The sequence below is a fragment of the Chiloscyllium punctatum genome, chromosome 44 (genome assembly GCF_047496795.1).
Source record: "Chiloscyllium punctatum isolate Juve2018m chromosome 44, sChiPun1.3, whole genome shotgun sequence".
Taxonomy (NCBI): Eukaryota; Metazoa; Chordata; class Chondrichthyes; order Orectolobiformes; family Hemiscylliidae; genus Chiloscyllium; species Chiloscyllium punctatum.
Genome location: NC_092782.1, coordinates 52,933,610 through 52,958,416, shown reverse-complemented (window position 1 = coordinate 52,958,416; position 24,807 = coordinate 52,933,610). Strand labels below are relative to the sequence as shown.

Here is a 24,807-nt window from a genome sequence, read left to right as displayed (position 1 = left end):
TGTGGAGGCCTGAATTATTTACCCAATCAGATTCTGGCTAGTCTACTGTTGATCTTTCAGCTGTCATCTCAGACTTTCAACCTTCGCTTTGTTCTGAAGTTTTTTTTCTCTCCCAAAGGCATTTCAATAACCAATACTGCCTCGCTCTTCATCTCCATTTTCTGATGAATATCTATGCATGTAATCTTTTTAAATACATGAATATATATTTATAATTCATAAATTTTACATACTGCTTTATCTTTTTGTTTTGCTTTTTAATCAAGTAAGAACATAAATGTGGTGCACAGACATTGCAACCCTGGGCAGCCATTGCTCCCCAAATCTTGAATTCATCACCATCAAATGCCGCCCCTTCTATCTAGTATGGGAATTTACTGCAGCTATACTAACTGCTGTGTACATACTGCCACAAGCAAAGGTTGAGGAAGTTCTGGATGTGCTGTACTCCACCACTAACACCCTGGAGACGGAACACCCCGAGGCTCTGATTATTGTAACTGGCGACTTCAATCAAGCCAATCTAAGGAAGGTGTTGCCCAAGTACCACCAGAATATTCTGCCCCACCAGGGGCCCGAACATTTTAGACCACTGCTACACCATTGTGAAAGATGCCTACCGCTCCATCCTCCGCCCTCATTTCAGGAACTCCAACCACAATGCCATGTTTCTCCTCCCAGCTTACAGGCAAAAGTTCAAGCAGGAGACCCCCTCGCAGATACAGGTCCAGTGCTGGTCAGAGGAGGGAGAGGATCAACTCCGGTGCTGTGTATGGAGGACTGCATACCGAGGAAGTCAATCCAGGTGTTCCCCATCAGGAAACCCTGGAAAAATCAGGACATACAGAAACTGCTAAAAACCAGGTGTGCGGCCTTCAGATCAGGAGACCCACTCAAATATAAGGAATCCAAATATGATATTCGCAGAGCCATTAAGACAGACAAGGACCAATACCGATCCAAACTAGAGACTCAGACAGACACTCAGCCACTATGGCAAGGACTGAATGACATCACAGGTTCTAAAAAGAGACAGTGCAAGATAGCAGACGATGACATAGCCCTCCCAGATCATCTCAACGCCTTCTATGCTCACTTTGAACAGAATTTTGGCGGAGAGGTAACACCTATTCTGACAAGTCCTGATGAATTTATCCCAACAGTCATTGCATCAGAGGTCAGATCAGTTTTCCTTCATGTGAATCCAAGGAAATCAATGGGATCGACAGAGTACCAGACCGTACACTCAGAGCATGAGCAGATCAATTGGGAGAGGTCTTCTCAGACATCTTCAACCTCTATCTGCAGCCGGCCACTGTCCCTGTCTGTTTCAAGAGGGCCAACATCATCCCTGTGCCTAAGAAGGCTCATACAGCATGTCTCAATGACTACTGCCCAGTGGCCCTAACTTGGGTGGTCATGAAGTGCTTTGAAAGGCTGGTCATGGCATTAATCAACTCCAGCCTCCCCACTACTCTTGACCCACTCCAATTTGCCTATCGGACCAACAGATCCACATCAGATGACATATCATTTGCCCTTCACTCCTCCCTGGAACATCTTGACACCAAGAACAGCTACGTAAGAATCCTACTCATTGAAGACAGTTCAGCATTCAACAGTATTATTTCCTCAAGACTGATCTCAGACTAAGCCCCACTCTCTGCAACTGGATCCTCAGTTTCCTGACACACAGGCCACAAACAGTGAAGATTGGGGACAATATTTCATCTCACTAACACTCCCAGGGGTGCGTACTCAGCCCCCTACTGTACTCACTGTATATCCACAACTGCATCACTAAATACCAGACTAATGCCATTTACAAGTTCGCTGATGACACCACCAAAGTAGGTCAAATCTCAGAAGATGAGGAAACAGACTACAGACAGGAGGTGAAAACCTGGAAAAATGGTGCACTGAGAACAACCTAGCTCTCAATGCCAGCAAACCAAGAATCTCATTATTGACTTTCGGTGGGATGTTACTCATGGCCCCCCTACACATTAACAGCACAGAGGTGGAATGAATGGACAGTGTCAAGCTCCTGGGAGTGATCATCCACAACAAGCTTTCTTGGACTCTTCATGTGGACGCACTGGTTACAAAGGCCCAACAACTTCTCTTCTTCCTCAGGCAGCTGAGGAAATTTGGCATTACGTCAAATAACCTTGCCAGCTTCTATAGGTGCACCATCGAGAGCATTCTGCCTGGATGTATCACTACCTGGTATGGCAACAGTACCATTCAAGGTCGGAGATGGTTACAGAGTGGAGAACTCGGCCTGGACAATCACAAAGGCCAACCTCTCATCTATAGGATCCATCTACCAGGTCCACCTTCAAGGAAAGGCTGCCAGAATTCACAAAGATCCATTCCACCCTGGCAAATGTTTTTCTATAACCTCTACCATTAGGGAGAAGGTACAGAACCCTGAACACCCACACCAACCAGTTTTGAATTTTTTTTTACCCTTCTCTTGTTAGAATACTGAATGGACTCACAAGCTCTTAACATTCACCTGTACCTGTGTTTTAGTTTTTACCGCTGTTTACCTATTATTTACTTATCTATGCTACTTAACTCTGTGATCTGCCTGTATTGCTCGCAAGACAAAGCTTTTCACTGTGCCTGTACTCGTGACAATAAATTCAATTCAAATTCAAACTGTACTCCTTGTTGAGCTAAAATGGGACAAAACACATAGAACATAGAACATTACAGTGCAGTACAGGCCCTTCAGCCCTCGATGTTGCGCAAATCTGTCATACCAATCTGAAGCCCATCCCACCTACACTATTCCATGTATGTCCATATGCTTGTCCAATGACGATTTAAATGTACTTAAAGTTGGCGAATCTCCTACCGATGCAGGCAAAGCATTCCATACCCTTACTACTCTCTGAGTAAAGAAACTACCTCTGACATGTGTACCATATCTCAATTTAAAGCTATGCCCCCTCGTGCTCATCGTCACCATTCTTGGAAAAAGGCTCTCCCTGTCCACTCTGTCTAACCCTCTGATTGTCTTATATGTCTCTGTTAAGTCACCTGTCAACCTTCTTCTCTCTAACAAAAACAGCCTCAAGTCATAAAGTCATAGAGTCATAGAGATGTACAGCATGAAAACAGACCCTTCGGTCCCTCAGCCTTTCCTCGTAAGACCTTTCCTCCATACCAGGCAACATCCTAGTAAATCTCCTCTGCACCCTTTCCAAAGCTTCCACATCCTTCTTATAATGCGGTGACCAGAACTGTACACAATACTCCAAGTGCAGCCGCACCAAAGTTTTGTACAGCTGTAGCATAACCTCATGGTTCCGGAACTCAATCCCTCTATTAATAAAAGCTAAAACACTGTATACCTTCTTAACAACCCTGTCAACCTGGGTGGCAACTTTCAAGGATCTCTGTACTTGGACACTGAGATCTCTCTGCTCATGACAATATTTAATATGTAAAGGCTCAATGTAGACATTAATAAAGGAATTTTCTTGAACCAACAGTTTCTTGACACAAGGTAATTGCGAACAATTGGCGGTGATGCTGGTGCTGAAATAATTAAGATGAGAACAAAACCACAAATGAGGCTTCATGCAGCAGATGAATAGAGCCATGTGCAGAGCTGAGTGATGAAGGTGGAGAAAGGTAATGGTCTAATTAAAGTTAAACATGGAACTCATTAGCATAGGAATACTTGAAGTGCCTAGCGTGGAGGCGGAAGGGATTAAAGGGATAAGTGGATGGTATGAGATGAAGAAACCCAGAAATGTGGTTAAGGTGGAGCATAAATGCCAAGATGAACTTAATGTTTCTGCGCTATAAGAGTCATAGGGCAGAATTTAATGTAGCTGATGGAACTTACCTGCCAACTGAGGAGCTAGTGTGGTCCCCTTCACTTCTCTTTCAGGAAGGCCGTCAGGCATCTAATAAGGCAGCAGCAGCAGACCTTCCCTGAAATGGTGGACCCTGGAAGCAAAAAGCCTCTCCCCCTCCCCCAACACAACTGGCAGTCAGCCCCCCTCAAACGCAACTGACTATCAGGAGGTGAGCAACTTTCTGTTGCTCAGCAGCACTACTGTGGAGGCTGTGGCTACTGAACTCACCTTAGGACCAGGATAGCCAAGGGACGCAGTCAGACCACAGATGAATTGTTGCGGAAAGGGGATTGTGGGGTCGGACAAGGGGATTGGCAGAATGGTTGGGATGGGGTGGGTGTGCTCTCAGCAGACCACCCCTTTCCTGATGCTAGGCCCTTCCTTCAGGGACTGTGCCTGATCATGAAAATCACCCTTCCCACAGCTTTCCAATGGCAGGTCCTCTGCCCACTCCTGAGTGAATACCAGCAGTGGTGGGATGAAACCTTTAAGTGGACAAGAGTTCCCATTTAAGGGTCTCATTTGATAACAAGGCAGGGAGGCCATCCATGAGGTTTCAGGGCACAGACTTAACCCAGGCAGGAACAGCATGGGAAAGGGGGTTCCTGTCCTCCCTACTGATTAAATGCTCCTCAGATGGTGGACATTAAATTTCATCCACAAGATCATCACAGGCTAGTCAGCCCATCGAATCTGTGCTGGTTATTATTCAGGTAATTGCCTATCATGTCCGAAACCTGTAAACGAGAGTCTGGGATTTGTGAAGATATCTCTGTGTATGTGATTGACATTAGAGCAGACAGACCGTAATGCCCTTCGACCCTGTTCAGGCATTCAAAGAAACTGATTGATCTGGCTGTGATCTCAACTCCACTTTATTGTCTGTACCCTTCTTCCCTAGTAACTCTGGAATATGACTCAGTGTGGGCAGTGAGAGTCGGCGGACGGGGAGATGAGTGTTATTATATGTGATGCTGTAAGGTTAGAGTCATGGTGAGATTCTGAGGGAGTGCACATTTGCTCCGTCAGGGGCCAGGGAGGTGGATAGGAGGGGGCAATTGTGACAGGATCCTTTGGAACCCGCACTTGAAGGTAAACACAATGTGTCACAATGTAACCACAGAAAGGAGACACTAGCGTCACTGGATACATTGTAGCGACAGAGAGCAATAGATACGTTGTTGCAACCCTGTGGTGATTGATACATTGTAGCCGAAGCCATTTAGCTTCCCTAAGTTCTTAAAAAAGAGAAATTCCTTGGAAAGTTTCCCTCAAAAACGAAAAAGTGTCAGCCTCGGGACTTGGTGCTGTAGTTTCACTGAATGCTGAGGCCTTGCCAATGTGAAAGATTGAGATCAGCAGGGTTTACGGATTGTTCAGGAAGTGCTGCCACGCTCCTCCTTTTTCGCGATCATGTTCAATGGCGCACCAAGCTTTCTGTTTCTGTATACCCTTCCTGATGTAGTGCTTCCGCCTGGATGCAAGAAGCTGCACGTTATTCGCCGTCGACGGCGCCGAAGTTTCCGCAGTGATTTGTTCAGTTTAAATTGACTGACGGTGTAATTTTTCTTCAGGTTTGGTTGCGCCTGAGCTGCAATCCCCCTTGTCCCCCGCCCCTGGGGGAAATGTCAGCTTTGTTCTGATCGAGGACATCTCGCTCCTTTCTCCGATGCCGATTCTCCTCACGTGGAGTTTTTCATTTTCTTGTACGTTGAGAAGCGACGGCAACAAGACAGACTTGCTCTCCCGGCCTGCGAGGGGACGCGGGAGATGATGCCTTCTCCTCCTGGTCGCTTGCTGAGTTGTCAGGAACCGTGTCCCTCAGCTCGAGTCGGCTCTCCTCCAGGTGAGTGAGCGAGCGAGCGACTGATCTCAACTCGACCGGCCCCTCAACATGCAAAACAAGAAAGTGCCGGAGAAACTCCGAGGCGAGAAAGAGAATTAGTGTTTCTAAACCAATATCAACCTTTACTTCGGAATTGAAGACTTGGAAAAGTGATTTTTTAAAAAATTCATTGTACACAGTAGCCTAGTTCCTTCCTCAGAGCTAGTTGGGCCAGGCCTAAGAAAGTTGCATTGTACCTGTTATCAGTGTCTGGAATGTAGCTATTTTATAAAAGTCGCCAGTGATTCAACGTTTGAAAACCTTAGGAGTATTTGGGAATCTTTTGAGCTGTTAGACGAAATCAAAACAGTTATGAGAGTAGAATTTGTGCGTTAGAATGTAATCCTTTTGTCCTCTTGCATTTCCTCGGGATATGTATCATTAGTGTAACAGCCATTTAAAAACGTTGAGTTATACTTACTGTTTGACCTTATTACTTTTCATTATTTAGTGGCAAATAGACTGATTTTGGACACCCTTCACCAGGGGTGGTGTTATAACACCACTTCTGGCGAAAAGGCATCATTATGGTGTGACAGGTTTACACTGACAGTTTCCATCGCAAGTGTGACAGAGAAATTTTATCATGGAAATCTAAAACTCAAGACTTAACTACAGCTTTAAAATAAGGAATGAATTATGTCCATCCTTATATGCACTCATTCAATTCTCCTGAAATCTACTGTTAGTCTTCATTCCTCATGAATGATAAGCTCCTGTTAAAATGCTAAAAATGTTCTTTTTTGGTCACAGACAAGACTACATCAAATCCACACAGTTAATCAATTATCCTCCTTGTAGCAAATTGAGAGGAAAATTTTTTCAAGAGTTCCCTCCCTAACAGCTTTGTGGGTGTACCAGCACTACATGTACTGCAGTGGTTCAAGCACACAGCTTCCCGTTTAATAAATGCCCAGCTTGGCCACATTCCATGAATGGCATTTTAAAAAGTGAGATGAATCAAGTTTTAACTTGGGTCTTCAATCCTGCGATCAGAGTGAACTTCGTAGCATTACACTATTTATGTATTTCATGGTTTATGAGCATCAGGTTGTCTTAGTACAGTAGCGTTTCAAAACTAATTTTGACCGAGATTGTTCTGGATTTCTGGTTTTGCCAGATGTTGGGTTGAGCAATTGGTGCCAACGTGTAGGGATAGACTAGTGTGCAATGTGGCAAAACTGATAAATGTACAAACATATGAGTTAGGAGCATGAGTAAGCCCCCTCAATTCAATAAGATAATGGCTGGTCTGAATATAACCTGAACTTTACATTCCTACCTACATCTCAGTAGTCTATCACCTTTTTGCTGAACAATAATGTTTTTTTTCAGCCTTCAAAATATTCAAGATGCAACTTCCACAACTTTTTGAGGAAGGGAATTCGACAGACCCTCTGAGAGAAAGAAACTTAGAATTAGGTTTAATTGTCATCTGTACTCAAGTGCAGCGAAGTACAGTGAAAAGTTTGAAATGTTGCCATTCATGGCACCATCTTAGGTACAAGGTACTTAGGGTGAAAACGAACCTTCCAGCTCAGCTAGCAAACCTATATCCAGAACCTCAACCTGAGTTACAAACATTCTCAAAACTTGCTAACAAGGTGCTTAGGTAGTATATCCTAGCTAAAGTGTAGATAAAGAAATAATTTAAAAGTTCAACATTACAAGTACTTGGTTATAGTCCAACAGGTTTTTTTGGAAGCACTAGTTTTCAGAGCACTGCTCCTTCAGCTACCTGATGAAGGAGCAGCACTCTGAAAGCCAGTGTTTCCAAATAAACTTATTGGACTATAACTCTGGTGTTGTGTGACTTTTAACTTTGTCCACCCCAGCCCAACACCAGCACCTCCACATCATTACAGCTCTTGTTAGTATAAAGTAGTAAGTAAGAAATAAAGTTAAAAGTTCCAAATTGCAGTCCTCCTTTAACCATGGCCATGCAGTTGCTACACACTGGCTTTACCCACACTGGGCTCGATCTCCCTCCTGTGCAGAGTTTGACGTCTTGATTTCCATGCCTCTGCATTGCAGTCTCCCTGCTGAAATCCATTCCTCTCTCCTGTTCTGGTCTCGGTCTCTCGGTCTCTCGGTCTCTCGGTCTCTCTCTCTCTCTCTCTCTCTCTCTCTCTCTCTCTCTCTCTCTCTCTCTCTCTCTCTCTCTCTCTCAAACCCTATTCCCCCCACCCCACCCCCCCCCCCCCCCCCCCAATCCCCATCCCACTGCCATCCAGCTGCCTTGCCACAGGCTGCCAGGGTCTTGCCGAGGTGCTGCTCTGAGTCCCCAGCCATTTCCACAATGCCGCCATATGCCAGAGGTTCTGCCTTGGCATACCAGCCGCCTCATGGCCAACCAGCAAAGTGCCCACTCTGAGCCCCCAGCCACTGCTGTTGTTGCCCATGGCCCCATGGACAAGCTCCATCCAGAAGATACGTAGAGATAAAAACAAAGAAAAGCAGTTAGAGCAGAGGAACTTTGGCTCAGGGGTCCTGCTGTGCTGCCATATTGAAACTGTGCCTCATCTCAGCCTTAAATGGGTGACACCTTTTTAAACAGTGACTCCTAGTCCATTTCCCAATTGAACCAATGTGGCATCTAGTTGAATTAACCATGTAACTTCTGTTATTTTACTCAACTAAAATTGATGCATGGCACATTCTAAAAGTGTCCAGTTTTTGAACGACTGGTTTTGAATAGCCAGATTTGTGATACTCATGTAGTGTCGTGAGGTGTAAGGTTTAAGCTGTACTCCAGGTTTCAGCATGTCCTGTAATCTCTGTTGACATTCAAATGAGGTAGCTGAACGAGTTTTGTATTGTCAATGGTACAGTCTTTCAGATGAAAGTTTAAATTGAGGGCATGTTTGCCCATTCAGGAGCTGTTGAGGCCACCAGTTGTCCCTCAAATGACCTGACTAAAAGCAAGTTAGTTGGTTATGTTTCACATGGTTACTTGGTGGAACTTGTGGACATTTTAGCTTCAGGACTTGCTGAGAAAATAAGTGATTGAACTTCAGAAGCAGTTAATTTACAGTGACGCACTGAGGGCGTGAAAAGTACAAGATCAAATGTGGAGAGGGAGGGAACCCCTTCAGTTTATACAAGTTCTGTAAGTGTTTCACAGACCCAAAGTTGTTTATTAATTCATATAATATGGAATTAAAATCATTGCATTTTGCCATGAGTTTCAATTTTAATGAATATTGTATTATTGTGGCAACAGAGGACAGAATGCTGATTACATTAGCAAGATAAAACTTTCAGCAGGACGGAGAACGGTGAAACAGAAGAGGTCAAGTTACTAGTTAGAGACACTATAGTACGACAAGGTAGAATTCAAAAGAGGAAATGAGCCAAAGAAATCCATTTTAGATTGACCTGAGAGATCAGTCGATATAATAACAATTGAAACAAAAATTGGGAATGAAATTTATAAGTGGGAAGCTCATACTAACAAAGGTCTATAATTGTAATGTAAAATTATACAAGTAAATTAGGATAGAGAAAGGTCTGATTGGAACTATTCCTTTGGTTAGCATATTTCTACTCCAAATAGGAACATGGGAATGTAGGAATGGGTATGGATCATTCTGTTCCTCAAGCTGACTGTGCCATTCTGAATCATCTACCTCATCACCAATTCATCTCGCTATCCCTGTATCCTTTTGATGTTATTGTATGGAAATCTATTATTATCTTTCTGTCTTGATGACCAAACTTATGCTGCCCTTTCGGGTAGAGAATTACAAACACCCAATACCCTCAGAGTGAAGAAATTCCTAGCCTCCTCAGTCCTCGATGGCCTGCTCCTTATTCTCCGATTAGGCCACCTGTTTCTAGACTTTCCCTGCCAGGGGAAACATTCTTTCTGCATCCACCCAGTCAAGATCTTTAAGAACTTTGTAAGTTTCAATGAAGTCACCTTTCATTCTTCTAAACTGTACAGAATACAGGCCTGGTCTCATCAACCTCTTCTCATAGACATCTTTTCAGGAATTAGTCTAGTGAACATGCAATATACTCCCTCTCTCAGACAGATCATAAATAATATCTAGAAATAAAAGGACTTTGAGTAGGTAGATTAAATGGAATGAAATATAAACATTCAGGCAATAATTTATTGCTGCAAGGTATCCAGCCTTTTGAATGTCTGTTGTGGCCATAGTATTTATGTCGTTGGTTCAGTTACGTTTCTGGTTCATGGTATCTCTATGGAGGAGAATTGACTATGTGAATGCAGCTGATTATCAGGAGGACTGAATACCGTATTACCTGGGACTTGTGTGGCTGAATGTTACTTGCTGTTTATCAGCCACAGCCTGAAAATTGTCCAGACTTTGCTGCAAGTGGACATGGACTGCTTCATCACGTGAGCATCCTCAAGTGGACCCGAATACTATACAACCATCAATAAACATCTGCACTCTGACCTTACAGTGGGAAACCCATTGACAAAGCATCTCCTAATGATTGGGTCTCAGATACTACCCTGAGGAACTCCTTTAGTGAAGTCTTGGGCCTCTGTGTTCCATCATTTGGAAGACTGCAGGCAATCTTGAAATGAGGCGAACAGGCGAGTTCACTTCAGGTGAAATATATCAACAAGCAAAATGTAGTTTCCGCAGCAAATTGAAGGGAATATCACCCAAGTTTTTTCAGTCTTTTGTAACTTCATCCTAGGAGCCAACAAAGTTGCAGGCAAACACCGGTGTGAGGCAAGAATATGACTTTCCACCTGAAATCGTATGTGAATGTTTGATCAAGGTAGAAAGTGGGTGCAAGTGATGTTCTTGATCTGTGGGAAGTTTTGCAGTGGTTTGTCATTATGGCAGTGGCCAAATCGGTTTGTTGTGGTATCTCCTGCCTGTGAAAATAATCAGCTCTGCCTGAGAACATAATCTATTAACAACAGCCAAAATATAAGTTATTGGAAGAAGTAACAGGAATGCAGAGTACTGGGCTAATGGCAAAATTTTGGCAGAGTAGATGAGCAGAGAGGTCTCGGTGTCTAGGTGCATAAATCCCTAAAAGTTGCCACCAGTCATTCTGAAGAAGGGCTTATGCCCGAAATGTCGATTCTCCTGTTCCTTGGATCTGCTGTGCTTTTCCAGCAACACATTTTCAGCTCTGATCTCCAGCATCTGCAGTCCTCACTTTCTCCACCAGGTTGATGGGGTTGTTAAGAAGGCATTTAGTGTGTTGGCGTTTATTGGTAGGGGGATTGAGTTTCGGAGCCACGAGGTTATGCTTCAGCTGTACAAGACACTGGTGCGGCCGCACCTGGAGTATTGCGTGCAGTTCTGGTCACCACATTACAGGAAGGATGTGAGAGCTTTGGAAAGGGTTCAGTGGAGATTTACTAGGATGTTGCCTGGTAAGGAGGGAAGGTCTTATGAGGAAAGGCTGAGGGAACTGAGGCTGTTTTCGTTGGAAATTTGAAGGTTGGAAGGCGAGACATATAAGATAATCAGAGGGTTAAATCGAGTGGACAGGGAGAGCCTTTTTCTTCAGATGGTGCAGGGTACACAAGGGGACATAGCTTTAAATTGAGGAATGATAGACTTAGGACAAATATCGGGGTAGTTTCCTGACTCAGAGTAGTAGGGACGTGGAATGGTCTGCCTGCAACAGTAGTAGACTCGCGACGTTAAGGACATTTAAATGGACATGTGGATAATAATGGAACGGTCTAGGTTAGATGGGCATCAGATTAATTTCACAGGTCAGCGCAACATCGAGGGCTGAAGGGCCTGTACTGCGCTGTAACATTCTATGGTCTATGTTCCATGTTGGCTGTTGTGGAAAAGTAAGACTGAAGGGTAAGCTCTAAGCTGGACAGTGCTGCAAAAGTTCCAGAAGCAAAAAGGTGCACGTTGGCTGTATTTTGGCCTGAATGTATGGATTGATTAGACTCAAAGGCTTCCTCTTGAAGTGCAATGTCTATGTCCTATTCGTTAGCTCAAACTGAGAGCGTAGGAACAAATGATTACAAATGCTGGAATTTGTACTGAGATCAACAAATGCAGAAGATCACAGCAGATCAGACAGCATCCATGGAGAGAGAGCAAACTAATGTTTTGAGTCTAGATGACTGTTCATCAGAGTAATCTGATGAAGAGTCATCTCATGTTGAAATGTTAGCTTGCTCTTTCTCCATGAATGCTGTCTGATCCACCATGATCTCCAGCATTTGTTGATTTCAAACTGTGAGTGCCTTATTGTATTAACACGAGAATGCTTCAGAGCTATCTTTCTTACAAATAATCAAAGGTATTTGGTATTCCTTATTTCTTGTGCTGGTTTTAATCTGGGTGTAGGCCAAGTGAAAATGGTAAAGGGATAAGATCACATGTACAAATATATCTTTCTAAAATGGTAGAGGTTCACTGAGATCACATTTGGAGCATTGTGTGAAGTTTTGGTCTCCTCATTTCTGCAAGGATAAATTTGCATTGGAGGGACTATGGTAAATGTTTCAATAAATTATTCCCTCAAATAAGGGGGTCTCCAAAAAATAAATTGGATTTGTATTCTCTAGAGTTTAGAAGAATGAGTAGTAGTCTCATTGTTGTAGAGTCACACAGCATAGAAACAGCCCCTTTGGCCAACTTACACACCAACCATGTTCCCAAACTAAACTAGTCCCACTTGCCTGCATTTGACCTATATCCATACAAACTTTTCATATTCATGTACTTATCCAGATACATTCTTGTACCTGCATCCACCATTTCCTCTGGCAATTCATTCCACTTATGAACCACTCCCAGTGTAAAAATGTTGCCCCTCAAGTCCTATTTGAATCTTTCTCCTGTCACCTTAAAACTGTGCACTCTGGTTTTGAACTCCCCCACCCTAGGGAAGAGCGACTTGCTATTCTCCTTTACTATGCCCCTCATGATTTTATAAACCTCAACTCCATTCTCCAGTGAAAAAGGTCCCAGCCTCTCTTTATAACTCAACCTTCCATTCCTGACAACATCCTGGTAAATCTTTTCTGAACGCTTTCCAATTTAATAACATCCTTATTAGCAGGAAATTAGAACTACACACACTACTTTGGAAAAGGCCCCACCAATATCCTATACAACCTCAACATGACATCCCAACTCCTATTCTTATAGATCCCGAGAAATGAAGGCAAGTGTGCTAAATGCCTTCTTAACCATCTTATCTACATGTGGAGTCAGAAAGGATCCTGAAAGACAGGTTAGATGTCGAGTGACATTTCTTACTAGTCAGGCAATCCATAGCATAGGACGGTCTTAAAATAAGGGGCTAATCATTTACGAGACTCAGGTGAGAAGAAGAAGTTACTTTGTTCAGAGGGAATCTTGGGATTTCTCTACATCAGAAAGTTGTGAATGCTGTATGGTTGAGTACATTTAAGGCTGAGCTAGACAGATCTTTCAGCTCTTGGATTGAGAGAGATATGGAAAAGGGAGAGAGATGGAGTTAGAGCTCAACCTTAGCCATGGACATTTTAAATGGCGTAGACTTGGCTGGTCAGCTGCCTATTCCGGCTGAGATTTATGATGTTCCTGCTGACCTCACAGTAGAACAGTATAAGGGAAATGGTGAAGCAGCTGCCAGCAGTGTGGAGAAAAAGGTCAAATGTCTAGAAAGAAGGTTTTATTAATACTTTTTTTTAAAAAATGGTTCTTGTGCCTTAAGGTTCATTCCCATCATAATAGTGCTCACTTTCTGTAGATGCAGTTAGCATCCAGTATTGCATAATGACAGAAAATAGTAAAGATTCCTGTTCAAGTGCACATTTGCAGTGTTGGCTGCAACTAGTGGCTAAAATACTTGAATCACAGATGTTGAAACACTAAATCCCTGTGTCATTTCCTGCTACTGCCTATCCCTGTAAGTAGCTGAACATCAGGCAGTGTGAGAAGAAAGTTTCAGCTTTTGTACCAAGGGACTGCATGGTTACTCAGTGGTCAGCACTACTGCCTCACAGCCCCAGGAACCCTGGTTCAATTCTACCCTTGGGTGACTGTCTGTGTGGAGTTTGCACCTTCTCCTTTGTATTTGCATCTTTGTCGTCCGGGTGCTCCGGTGTCCTCCCACAATCCAAAGGTGTGCAGGTTCGGTGGACTAGCATGGGAAATACAGAGTTACAGAGATGTGATGGGGGAGTGGGTCTGGGTGGAATGCTGTTTGGTGGTTTGGAATAGACTCAGTGGGCCTCATGGCTTGCTTCCACATTGTAGGAATTCCAAGTTATTTCTGAATGGCAGTTGGTGAACAGAATGCTAAGTTGTATTGTCAGATCTGAGACTGCCTTGCTGAAACTGTGTGATTCCACCATAAGGTTGCATTTTGACTGCATTGCTGGATTCTGGTCAGCAAAGCACGCAGAAAATAGTTGTCCTGGAAGATGTGTCAGGAAGGGTCACAAATCTGATTTGTGGTCCTGGAAAAATGAGGTCTGAGGGGAACAGTTATTGCTTCACTTCTGGGTAGTGATGGAAGAATAAAGGCTTATTATGGTATTTAAGATAGCAAATGGTTATTTCATATGTTAAGCCTTTCCAGTACATGTGTGCAAACTACAGGTAGCCTAAATAAAAATACAACAGATATTGGGAGGCACCTCAGCATTTAGTAGTTGACGTCTTTAAGCAGGAATCTCTCCAATGCCTTTCGAAATAATAAAAAGACATGATTTAACTTTTAAGACTTTAACTAAGAAACTTAAATCAGCATAAATTAACTATTATTTAACTTCCTGTTGACTCATTGCACTGGAGAAAAGGATAAGTTTCCTCCGGTTTCCTCCAAAAATGTGCAGGTGAGGTGAATTGGCCAAACTAAATTGCCAGTAGTGTTAGGTGAAGGGGTAAAATGCAGGGAAATGGGTCTGGGTGGTTTGCGCTTTGGAGGGTCAGTGTGGACTTGTTGGGCCGAAGAGCCTGTTTCCACACTAAGTAATCTAATCTAATCTAAATCGTTTCATATTAACTAATGCAATTGGGATATGCCTTACAAAACTTTTTTTTTTCTAAACCATAAGATACATAAGTAGCATTAAAGGGACAGTCTCACACTCACTTCTAGTCCTCCAATAGAGAGTCACTGCTGCTCAACATAAAAGATTAAAACCTCCAGTGTTCTTTGACAATTTCTCCACTCTGCCTGAGCTTTCTGAGATACGTTTATTGCCAGCAAGCCTCTTTCTCACGTCAGTTCTGATGATCTGGAGTTCCAGAGATTCCTGCATCTGTCCCCTCCAGGAATAGTTTAGCTGATTCTGATAAAAATGTTTTCTCCCATAGAGTTTTACTCTCCCTCTTCTTCAATTCCTACGGAATAGGGAAGCTCTGTTCCTGGGTGAGATCCAATTTGTTTCCTCCTGCTTCATAGCAGTAACCTTTCCTCATGTTATTTAAAATGTTATTCCCCTTTTGAAATTTGGTTTTCTTGCTTCTGTCCTGCCATGTGCAAGGTAAAAGACTTTGACAGCGTGTCTCTTTTTCAGCAATACCCAACTTTACCTCTGTTCTGTGAGAGGTGCTCGAAGACATCTCCCTGGGTTTCTCTTTTGAGTTTCTCTCCTTTCTCATTTTCCATCATCGCGGCGATCTGAGGTTTCATGGGTACTTCTCCAATTTGAGGTGTTTACCAGGAATTCACCATCACCCTTCAGAACAATCTGTTTAACTTGGATATAAAGGTACGTTGTTGAAACATAACACTGTTGTGACGTTCATTGTTCATGACAACTCCAAAGCGTGTTTAACATCTGAAATGGTGAGGAAATTGAGGAGCAGGTTCTACAGTTTATTGAGATGTTTGCATTCCAAATGTGCCGGTTTCAAATTGACGCGTTTTCTAGATGCTTAAAAATGTGTTGCTGGAAAAGCGCAGCAGGTCAGGCAGCATCAAAGGAACAGGAGAATCGACGTTTCTGGCATAAGCCCTTCTTCAGGAATCATCTGCAGTCCTCACTTTCTCCGCGTTTTCCAGATGGTCAAAACTGTTCTCCTGATTGTTTCCACTTCCAAAATTCTCTTGGTCCCGATCAATGATGTTGAAAGGGAATTGGACAGACATATAGTTGCAAGGCTGTGGAGATGGAGTGGGATCAATTGAGTTATTTCAGAGTGCTGCTGGACCAGCCACAGTCCTCACTAATAATTTATGCAAACAGTAAGGCCTTTATATTTGTTCCATTGCTTCACATGTAACGCAGGTAACTGGATAAGCTTGTGGATGGGAAGCCAGACAGTTACAGGCCCCAGATAGACTGGAAATCTGCAGTGATTCTGAGAATCAGATTTCTCCCTCCTGGCTCAACAAGTGACGGTATGAATATGCAGGACCAAAAGCAGAGCGATTCTGTGATCCTTTTATTTTACCAGATGCTCATGTTCAGAATGCGCTGAGAGGATGAGGGCCTCCTATAAGATAAGACGCCCACCAAGTCAACAGTGAAAACTGGCAACCACAACGTTAGTTGCATTGCTACAGAGCAACAGAACAGAGAAGAAGGTGATCTTCAAGGCCACCTTGTAGAAGAAATCTGTATTTTTTTTTTGTTTGCTGTGCAGGAAGTAACACCATTAATGTTTTCATCTGTAGGCACTTGAATTCAAAGTTGTGGCAGGTTGCATTTGCTTTGATCTGCAAAAGACTTACAACATTCAGAGCAGTCAGTGCCTCTTGAAAGACATCTGCTGGTGACAGGTGGAACTGCAGGCTTTAGTTACCTATTTATTTGTCTACCCTACAGCTGGAGATTTGCATAAAGTAAAAGGCATTGCAAGAATGTCAGCACAGCTTCCTGTCATTACAACTGAGTAGCAGTGGACCTGCTATAAGAGTTTCATCTTTTCAAGCAAATAGCCCAGCTTTGTTTTGTGGATCTCGAAGCCTCTGAACCAATGAAGGAGTCACAGAGATGGACAGCACGGAAACAGACCCTTCGGTCCAACTCATCCACGCTGACCCCAATCTAGTCCCCCCACCAGCACTCGGCCCATATCCCTCCAAACCCCTCCCATTCATATACCCATCCAGATGGCTTTTAAATGTTGTACCTGTACCAGAGGGAACTCTTAGAGAAAATGTTTGAGAACTCCGCAAGGGGATTTTGTGTCTGTTCATGTTTTATGGGCTAACATGAATGGTGTCCATCTGCTCTGTGTCAAAACGGATACAGTGTCATTTTACTTCCACCCAAGCCACAGGATGTGTATCTGGAGAAATGGAGTTTCCTGAGGAAGAGCTTATGCCCAAAACCTGACTCTCCTGCTCCTCGGATGCTGCCTGACCTGCAGTGCTTTTCCAGCACCACACTTCGACTCTGATCTCTAGCATCCGCAGTCCTCACTTGCTCCTGGATAATGGAGTGCCATGGTAAAGCTGGGCACCCAACTGACTGCATCCAACAGATCATCAGCTCTGTGCTCAATCACAGTTAATTGGAAATATAACCAATCAGAATGGAAGCCCCAAGTCTTTCAAGCAGAATGACCGCTCCTGTCATAGAGCTACAGGATATGGACATCACTGGTTGGTCCAGCATTTATTGTCCATGCCTAATTTTCCTTCAGAATGTGGTGGTGAGTTGCCTTCCTGAACCCTGCATTCCGTGTGGTGTAGGAGCATCATGTGTTCTTGGGGAGGGAGTTCCAGGATTTTGACCTCCTGACAATGAAAGAATGGTGATATAATTCCAAGTCAGGATGGTGTGTGACTTTGAGAGGAATTTGCAGTTGGTGGTGTTTCCATGCATCTGCTACTCTTGTCCCTCCAGGTGATGGATGATGCAGGATTTGATGGTGAGTTACTGCTGACTATTTTCTAAATGGTACACACTGCTTCACAGTGCATTGTGAATATTTATGGTGGTGATCAAGTGAGCTGATTTATACTGGATGTTGTCAAGCTTCTGAATATTGTTGGAGCTGCACGCATTCAAGCAAGTAGGGAGTTTTGCAGTACATCTGACTTGTGCCTTTGTAGATGTTGGACCAGTTTTGTGGAGTCAAAGTGAGATACTCACTGAAGAATTTCAAGCCTTTTGACGTAACCTGGTAGCCACAGTATTTGTATGGTGATTTAAGGTGAATGGCTTATATATATTTTAATAACAATAATTTTAGAGTTTGGAATTTGAACTAGTGGCATATGGGTTCGTCTGTGCCCATGAAAAGGTTTAATAATTTACTCTTAAGTTACCACAGCTATAGAAATGCTTATTTCAAAATACAGTGGGGGGGGGGGGGGAAAGAGAGAGAGAGAGAGAGAGAAACTTCCTGGAGAGTAGTAAGGTTTCTTTTCATTCTAAAAACTGAAAAAAAAATCACAGATTCTGTAAATCAGAAACAAAATCAAAAGTTGCTGGAAAAGCTCAGTAGGTCTGGCAGATCTGTGGAGAGAAATTAAAGTTAATGTTTCGTGTCTGGTGGCGGATATTGCTAGATCTGCTGAGCTTTTACAGTGACTTCGATTTTTGTTTTTGTTCGAGTTTTAGGAGGGTTCAGAGTAACAGAATTGTATTAGGCTTCAGCTGGAAAGATCTGGAGACTGGATTTTTGGTTTGGAGAGACACCCATAGCTCAAAGAAAAATACTTTCAGGACAATTTTCAGGAATAGTTACTGAAGCTTGATGGATAGAACAGTTCCTCCTGAAGAAAGGCGATAGTTTTGAACTGTTAAGAAATAAGTTACTAAAGTGTAAGGTGTTACTTTGAAGTTTCAAAGCAGAGGAAGGCTAAACTTAGTTAAATGAAGATTCAAGAATGTGGAAGTCAGATTCTCCAGACCTGAGTGTTGAAGCCACAGTTGAGTTGAGCCCTGTTGATGTGGTAGAGAAGAGAATTCTCACTGGTGTGAGTACTGTAGAGGAGTACTTTGGGTTCAATTTGGATTATATTTTCTGTGTTTTGAAATCTTTAAATGTATTATATGTAAACAGTTTGGTTTAATTTGTTTTAGCTTCATTTCTTTTGAGTAATAAACTTCTGTTTCCGTTTGCTTTCCAATGAAAGACCAGCTTGTTAAGACCAAAAAAAAAAGTTTGATAACTCCACAAGAGGGTTTGCAAAATGTGATCTATCAAGCCATATTGCAGTCTGGGACCTGACTTGTCCAGTAATAGCATCAGCTGGGATCATAACAATATACAAACGATTTGAGTCTGGTATCAATACCTACCTTTGATCAGCATCTTAAGAGAGAGCCAAGTGTGGAGGATGAACCAGTTTGCTCTCTTAAGGATCACTGGCTGGTTCACCCTCTCTGTTCTGATACCTTAAATGGTGATGTCACATGACCCCTTTGGGACGATGCCACGTCTGCCATCAAACCCAACCCTCTCCGCCTCACCTAATAATTCTGCCTATATTTTCAAAGCAAACTGGTGGGAAGAGACTACCATACTTAGGAAAGCTGGAAGAGAGGCATTGCACCAGAGAAGGATATTTAAGGCATTTGGAGACTTGGCTTGAAAACTAAAGTCAGAGAATCTATCAAAGAAAGAAGATGAGTGAGTGAACAGCATCCACTCATTTTATTTCAACAGAGAAGAATCCATGAAATGCCTGTATGGATTCCAAGAACTGTTATCTTGTTGTGGTTCTGTTCACCGAGCTGGGAATTTGTCTTGCAAACGTTTCGTCCCCTGTCTAGGTGACATCCTCAGTGCTTGGGAGCCTCCTGTGAAGCACTTCTGTGCTGTTTCCTCCGGCATTTACACAGACGACAAGCAACATGAATTCGACTTGGACAGCACTACCACTATAGGGCAAGCCAAACAGAGAACAGCCAAGGAATTCCTAGAGGCATGGCACTCATCCACAGACTCTATCAACAAACACATCGACCTGGACCCAATATACCGGCCACTACAGCGGACAGCTCGAACTGACAACCGGAAGCGGCAGAGACAGGCCACTATAAATGCCGGAGGAAACAGCACAGAAGCGCTTCACAACGAGCACCCGAGCTACAAATCTTCTCCCAAACTTTGAACTGTTATCTTTCCAGACCAATTATTAAGTTTTTATCAATGACCACTGAGTTTACATGCTTCTGTTCTTCACCCTGTGTACCTCTCTCCTTTTTACTGTTGTTGAACTATATACAGTTACCTTTTTGTCTATTTGAGGTGAATATGTTTTTGTTTGTGGAATAAAGGAGGATGTTGCAATACACATTTTAAGAGATGCTGTTATTTCTAATATATGGTAATAGAAAGGGTGTGATGTACCGGCCCCTGAGGACATGCTGAATCATCCTGGAATTAAGGATCCACTCTGGGTGTTTCTGATACCATCCTGAGTGGTTCAATGCCTAGTGTCTAGTAATGACTTGCACAGATGTTAATAAAACATTGCAGTGTACTGTGCCTCAGACAACCATGGCTGAGCTATGTTGCACATTGGAGACCTAGAATTGATCCAGTTTTGTTTGCCCAACCACAGAGTGTCAGCAATGTGTGTATTAACATTAACATACCCTGCACCAGAGTCTGAAACTGTAGAAAAGCTGAGAGTGCAGATCATTGATCAAACAAATTTGTGTTTCGCTTTTCTGGCCCCAAGCCCTCTGTCTGAATAAAAAACGGCTTCTGGTGATTTGTGTGAGAGGTGACTGTGGTATACAAAGGGTTAACTCTGACGAGTGAATGAAAGTGTGTATCATAGCAGGAAATGACGCTGTTTCACATGATCTTTATCTCTGTATTGCCTTGTGATACGATCAGACCCAAGCTGTGCAGTCCTGCCACATGGTGGTAGAAAATGAAACAATGAACCGGAAGTGCAGCATGCACAGCTGCACAATGATGGGCGGGCCCACACCTGAGCACAAAGGAGAAGGTGAAAGGGGATTCATCTTCAAACAGGTAATGCCAAGTGGATTCTCTGTCTTGGCCACTTCCTGATTTCCCCAGCAGCACAGATCCAATCTTCAACCCACATCATTCACTCCACATGTTACCAAGAAATAGCTGAAATTATTGATACTGCAAAGGCTATGGCCTTGACAAAGCTCTAGCAATAGTACTGAAGAATTGGGAATTAGCTCCACCCAAGCTGTTCGAGTAGCTGGTCATAAGTTTGGATGGTGCTATTGGAAGAGCCTTGGTGAATTCCGATTTCATTGGTGAATTCGGGCTTTTCATATTTGGAGGAGCAAAAATCAAGAAAGCAAACTAGTTTTGCATGAGCTAATATTAAACAATGAATTCCTGAGGTTAACTGCTAGCCATGGGTAGATGCTGGATTAATCTTGATTTTGCATTATGATGATAGGTATTTTGTAAATGTTTGGACATACTGGTAGCTGAAATCTTCCAAATAAAGCTGGCGGTTAATCTTTGTCTGTGCATAAAACTCTATGAATAACTATGCAAAAGATTGGAATCAACTAGATTGAAGTGTTCTCAAATGTCTTTACTTTTGGAACTTGCCACGTTTTGTAGTGGAAGGAGTCAGGTGCAAATGGACAGAATGTGGGTTAAATGCTTCATCTGATTCAGTGGTAGCCACTTGGTCAGAATAAAGCTCTCGGTGTTTTGTAGCCAGAATCTTTACTTAAGCTGATGGTCAGAGTTAGTGGGGCCTGTCTGTTAGTGGGGCAAGCAGAGAGAAGCCACGTCTGATTCCTGACTTCAGGAAAACAAACCCAAATTATGTTGAGAGCAGGGAAGTTCTGATTGGACGAGTCTGATCTGCCAGCAGTAGGTAGGTAATTAGGCTCATTTGAGCTGTTGTATTTGACTGTGAATTGTCCCTTAGTGACAGGCTCTTGGTAAACGCCACCCTCTGCCCTTAACTCTGACTTCCCCTGCCCTCCATCTTCAGTACCTCTTTTCCCAACTCTAATTCTGCACTGTCCTATCATCCTGGTACTGATCCCCTGGCTGTGCCGTCATTTCATTTGTGGCTGCAACCACTCCTCCTAGAATTGCTAGCAATGGAGAGCTGTAAGTTTCTGATTATTCAGTGGCTGTCCAGCTGGGGGCTTGGGATAGCACCTCACTTCGGCCTTAAATGTGTGGGAGGTTGCAGTAACTGTAGGTTGAAAAGAGGAAGGGGATAATCCCACGTGATGGCCAAGCATCCGTCATAGTTTTCCTTCACATTGACAGGACAGAATGGGAAGAGTCTTTCTCACAGAGTCATACACCTCAGAAACAAGACCCATTGGTCCAGTTTGTTCACGCTGCCCAGACATTCCAATCTGACCTAGTCCCATTTGCCAGCATTTGGCCTGTATTCCTAGAAAGCCTTCCTATTCATTTACCCATCAAGGTGCCTTTTTAAATGTTGTAATTATACCCACGTCCACCACCTCCTCTGGCAGCTCATTCCTTACACGCACCACCCTCTGTGTGAAAAAGTTACCCCCCCAGGTCCTGCCATTCGGATAATGGCAGACCACAATTGTCCCTCGAACCACCTCTGGAGAATTATTTCTTTGACGTAAAAAGTGAAACAAATACATTTGTAAAATATTCTAGCAACAATTAATCTTGGGTCCTGTCCGCCATGTTACTGTATCCTCATTCCCACAGCGTGGTAAACTATATTTAGACTTGGACCATCTCTAGTGTATCTCTGACTCCTCCCTTCCTTTCCTCGACATCTCTGTTTCCATTTCTGGGGATAAGTTCACCACGAATATCTACTGTAAACCCAACAGAATCCCACAATTACCTTGACTATATATCCTTACACCCTGCTTCCTGTGAAGACGCAATTCCATTCTCCCAGTTCCTCTGTCTCAGTTTAGATCAGATTACAATTCCTACAGTATGGAAACAGGCCACTTGGCCCAACAAGTCCACACTGACCCTCTGAAGAGTAACCCACCCAGACCCATTTCTCTCTGACTAATGCACCGAACACTATGGGCAATTTAGTATGGCCAATTCACCTGGCCTGCACATCTTTGGACTGTGGGAGGAAACCAGAGCATTCGGAGGAAACCCACGCAGATACGGGGAGAATGTGCAAACTCCACACAGACGGTCACCCAAGGCAGGAATCAAACTGAGGTCCGTGGTGCTGTGAGGCAGCAGTGCTAACCACTGAGCCTGCGTGCTGCCAGTTCCGATGATGCTAACCTCGACAAGGGGAGCCTCCAATATGTTCACTTTCTTCCTCAACTGAGGATTCCCCACCACTGTGATTGACAGGGCCCTCAGCTGTGTTTGACTTTGCCCTTCACCACCCCTCCCCACCCTCCCAACAGTGATAGAGACCCCCCCTCATCCTCACCTACCATTCCACCAGCATCCACATCCATCATTAGCTGGTATTTCTGCCACCTCCTGCAAGATGCCACCACCAGACATGTATTCCCCTTCCCTCCCTTGTTGGCCTTCAGCAGGGACCATTTGCCTCTGGAACACCTTGGTCCATTCCTCCTCCACTCTCAACATCTCTCCGTGGCCTTCCCATGCAATCGCAGAATGTGCTACACCGACCTATTTACTGTCTCCATCTTCACTGTCCAAGGTCCCAGACACCCCTTCCGTGTGAAGCAACTATTTACCTGCACTTTACTCAATCAAATCTACTGCATTCACTGTTCACAACTTGGTCTCCTCTACATTGAGGAAACAAAGCACAGACTGGGTGACCGCTTCGCAGAACACCTACACTCTGCCGGCAAAAATGATCCTGAGCTTCCTGTTGACTTTCATTTCATCCCCGGCCCACGTCTCTGTCTCAGGCTTGCTGCAGTGCTCCAGTGAAGCTCAGCGCAAGCTGGAAGAACAGCTCCTCATTTTCCACTTGGGAACTCTTCAATCCTCTGGACTCCATATGGAGTTCAAACATTTTGGGGTTTGAGCACCTTCTCCAGTGTCCTTACCCCAACCCACACACACCAGGCCTTGCCATCACATAGGCTGCTACCTCTTACAACCCAGTGTCAGCTCCTAATGGTCCCCATTAGCAGCTGTTGATTCTCCCAGGCTGACCTTTACTCGGCCCTTTGTCTGCCCAACTGTTTTTCTTTCTTCCTGGGTTCCATCTCCAGGAAGCGCTTATGCTCAAAACTTCCACTCTCCTGCTCCTCGGATGCTGCCTGACCTGCTGTGCCTTTCCAGTGCCACACCTCTTGACTCTGATCTCCAGTATCTGCAGTCCTCACTTTCTCCTCCATCTCCAACTATTGTGTACTCCACCCCTCTCCTCCCATCTTCAGCACAAATACCAAACCGTTCCCAGCTACAATCAGTTCTGAAGAAGGGTCACTGTTTTTCTCTCCACCGATGCTGCCAGACCTCCTGAATTTCTATAGCAATTTCTGTGTTTGATTCTAATTTCCAGCATCGATAATTCTCTGGGATTGTTACACTCCCATGGAGGTGGGAATTTTTAGAAAGCTAGACCGATGTATAAGCGTTTTTAAAAAATTGCACATTTAATATTGAATGATTTTCACAGCGTTGTATGAATTTGTTTTAAATAAGTTAAAGGTTCCAGACATGAAAGATATAGGATCTGCTAACCTGGAACTCTAAGGCCTGAGAAAAACACCCTAATTTGGAAGTCAATCAATACAAATAATGCACTGTTTTTATCTGTCAGGGCTGTTCCAGTTTCCTGTTGATCCAGTAAAATCTTTCAGCTGTGGAAGGAGATTTGTCTGAATAAATATTACATTTTAATGTGTACTGCGTGTACTGAGCATTACTGTATGGGAGATGTTTGAGCTGCATCTGTTTAATGGAGGCTGAGAGCTCAGAGAATGAGGAGCAGGGGCTTGAAGCTGTGTCTGATCCCAAGGAAGCACAGGGTGGTGGATGGAGATAGCTACGCATAAAGGGTTGAGATGGAGTGATATGAGAGAGATGAAAGAAAGAGCTGTGTGGAGAGACATAGAAAACAAGAATGTCAGCACAGTTTCCTGTTATCACAACTGAATAGCAGTGGACCTGCTATAAGAGCTTCATCTTCTCAAGCAAAGAGCCCAGCTTTGTTTTGTTGACCTCAAAGCCTCAGAACCAATGAAGGAGTTGTAGAGATGTACAGCCCGGAAACTGACCCTTTTGTCCAACAAATTCATGCCGA

At 43.6% G+C, this 24,807-nt stretch overlaps 1 protein-coding gene across 4 annotated transcripts in view; it reads left to right on the top strand.

Moving 5' to 3' along the window:
* Positions 1–3,617: 3,617 nt before the first annotated feature.
* The window catches only part of LOC140466989 (uncharacterized), a 108,267-nt gene continuing 87,077 nt past the window's right edge, over positions 3,618–24,807 (top strand). For 3 of the 4 annotated variants that reach the window (XM_072562940.1, XM_072562941.1, XM_072562939.1), the window contains exon 1: positions 5,313–5,724. In XM_072562940.1, coding sequence (XP_072419041.1) covers positions 5,649–5,724 — 76 coding nt within the window. In that variant the 5' untranslated portion in view covers positions 5,313–5,648. Of the gene's footprint in view, positions 3,649–5,312; positions 5,725–24,807 lie in introns of those variants that run through there. The other variant, XM_072562942.1, reaches the window with a different exon arrangement.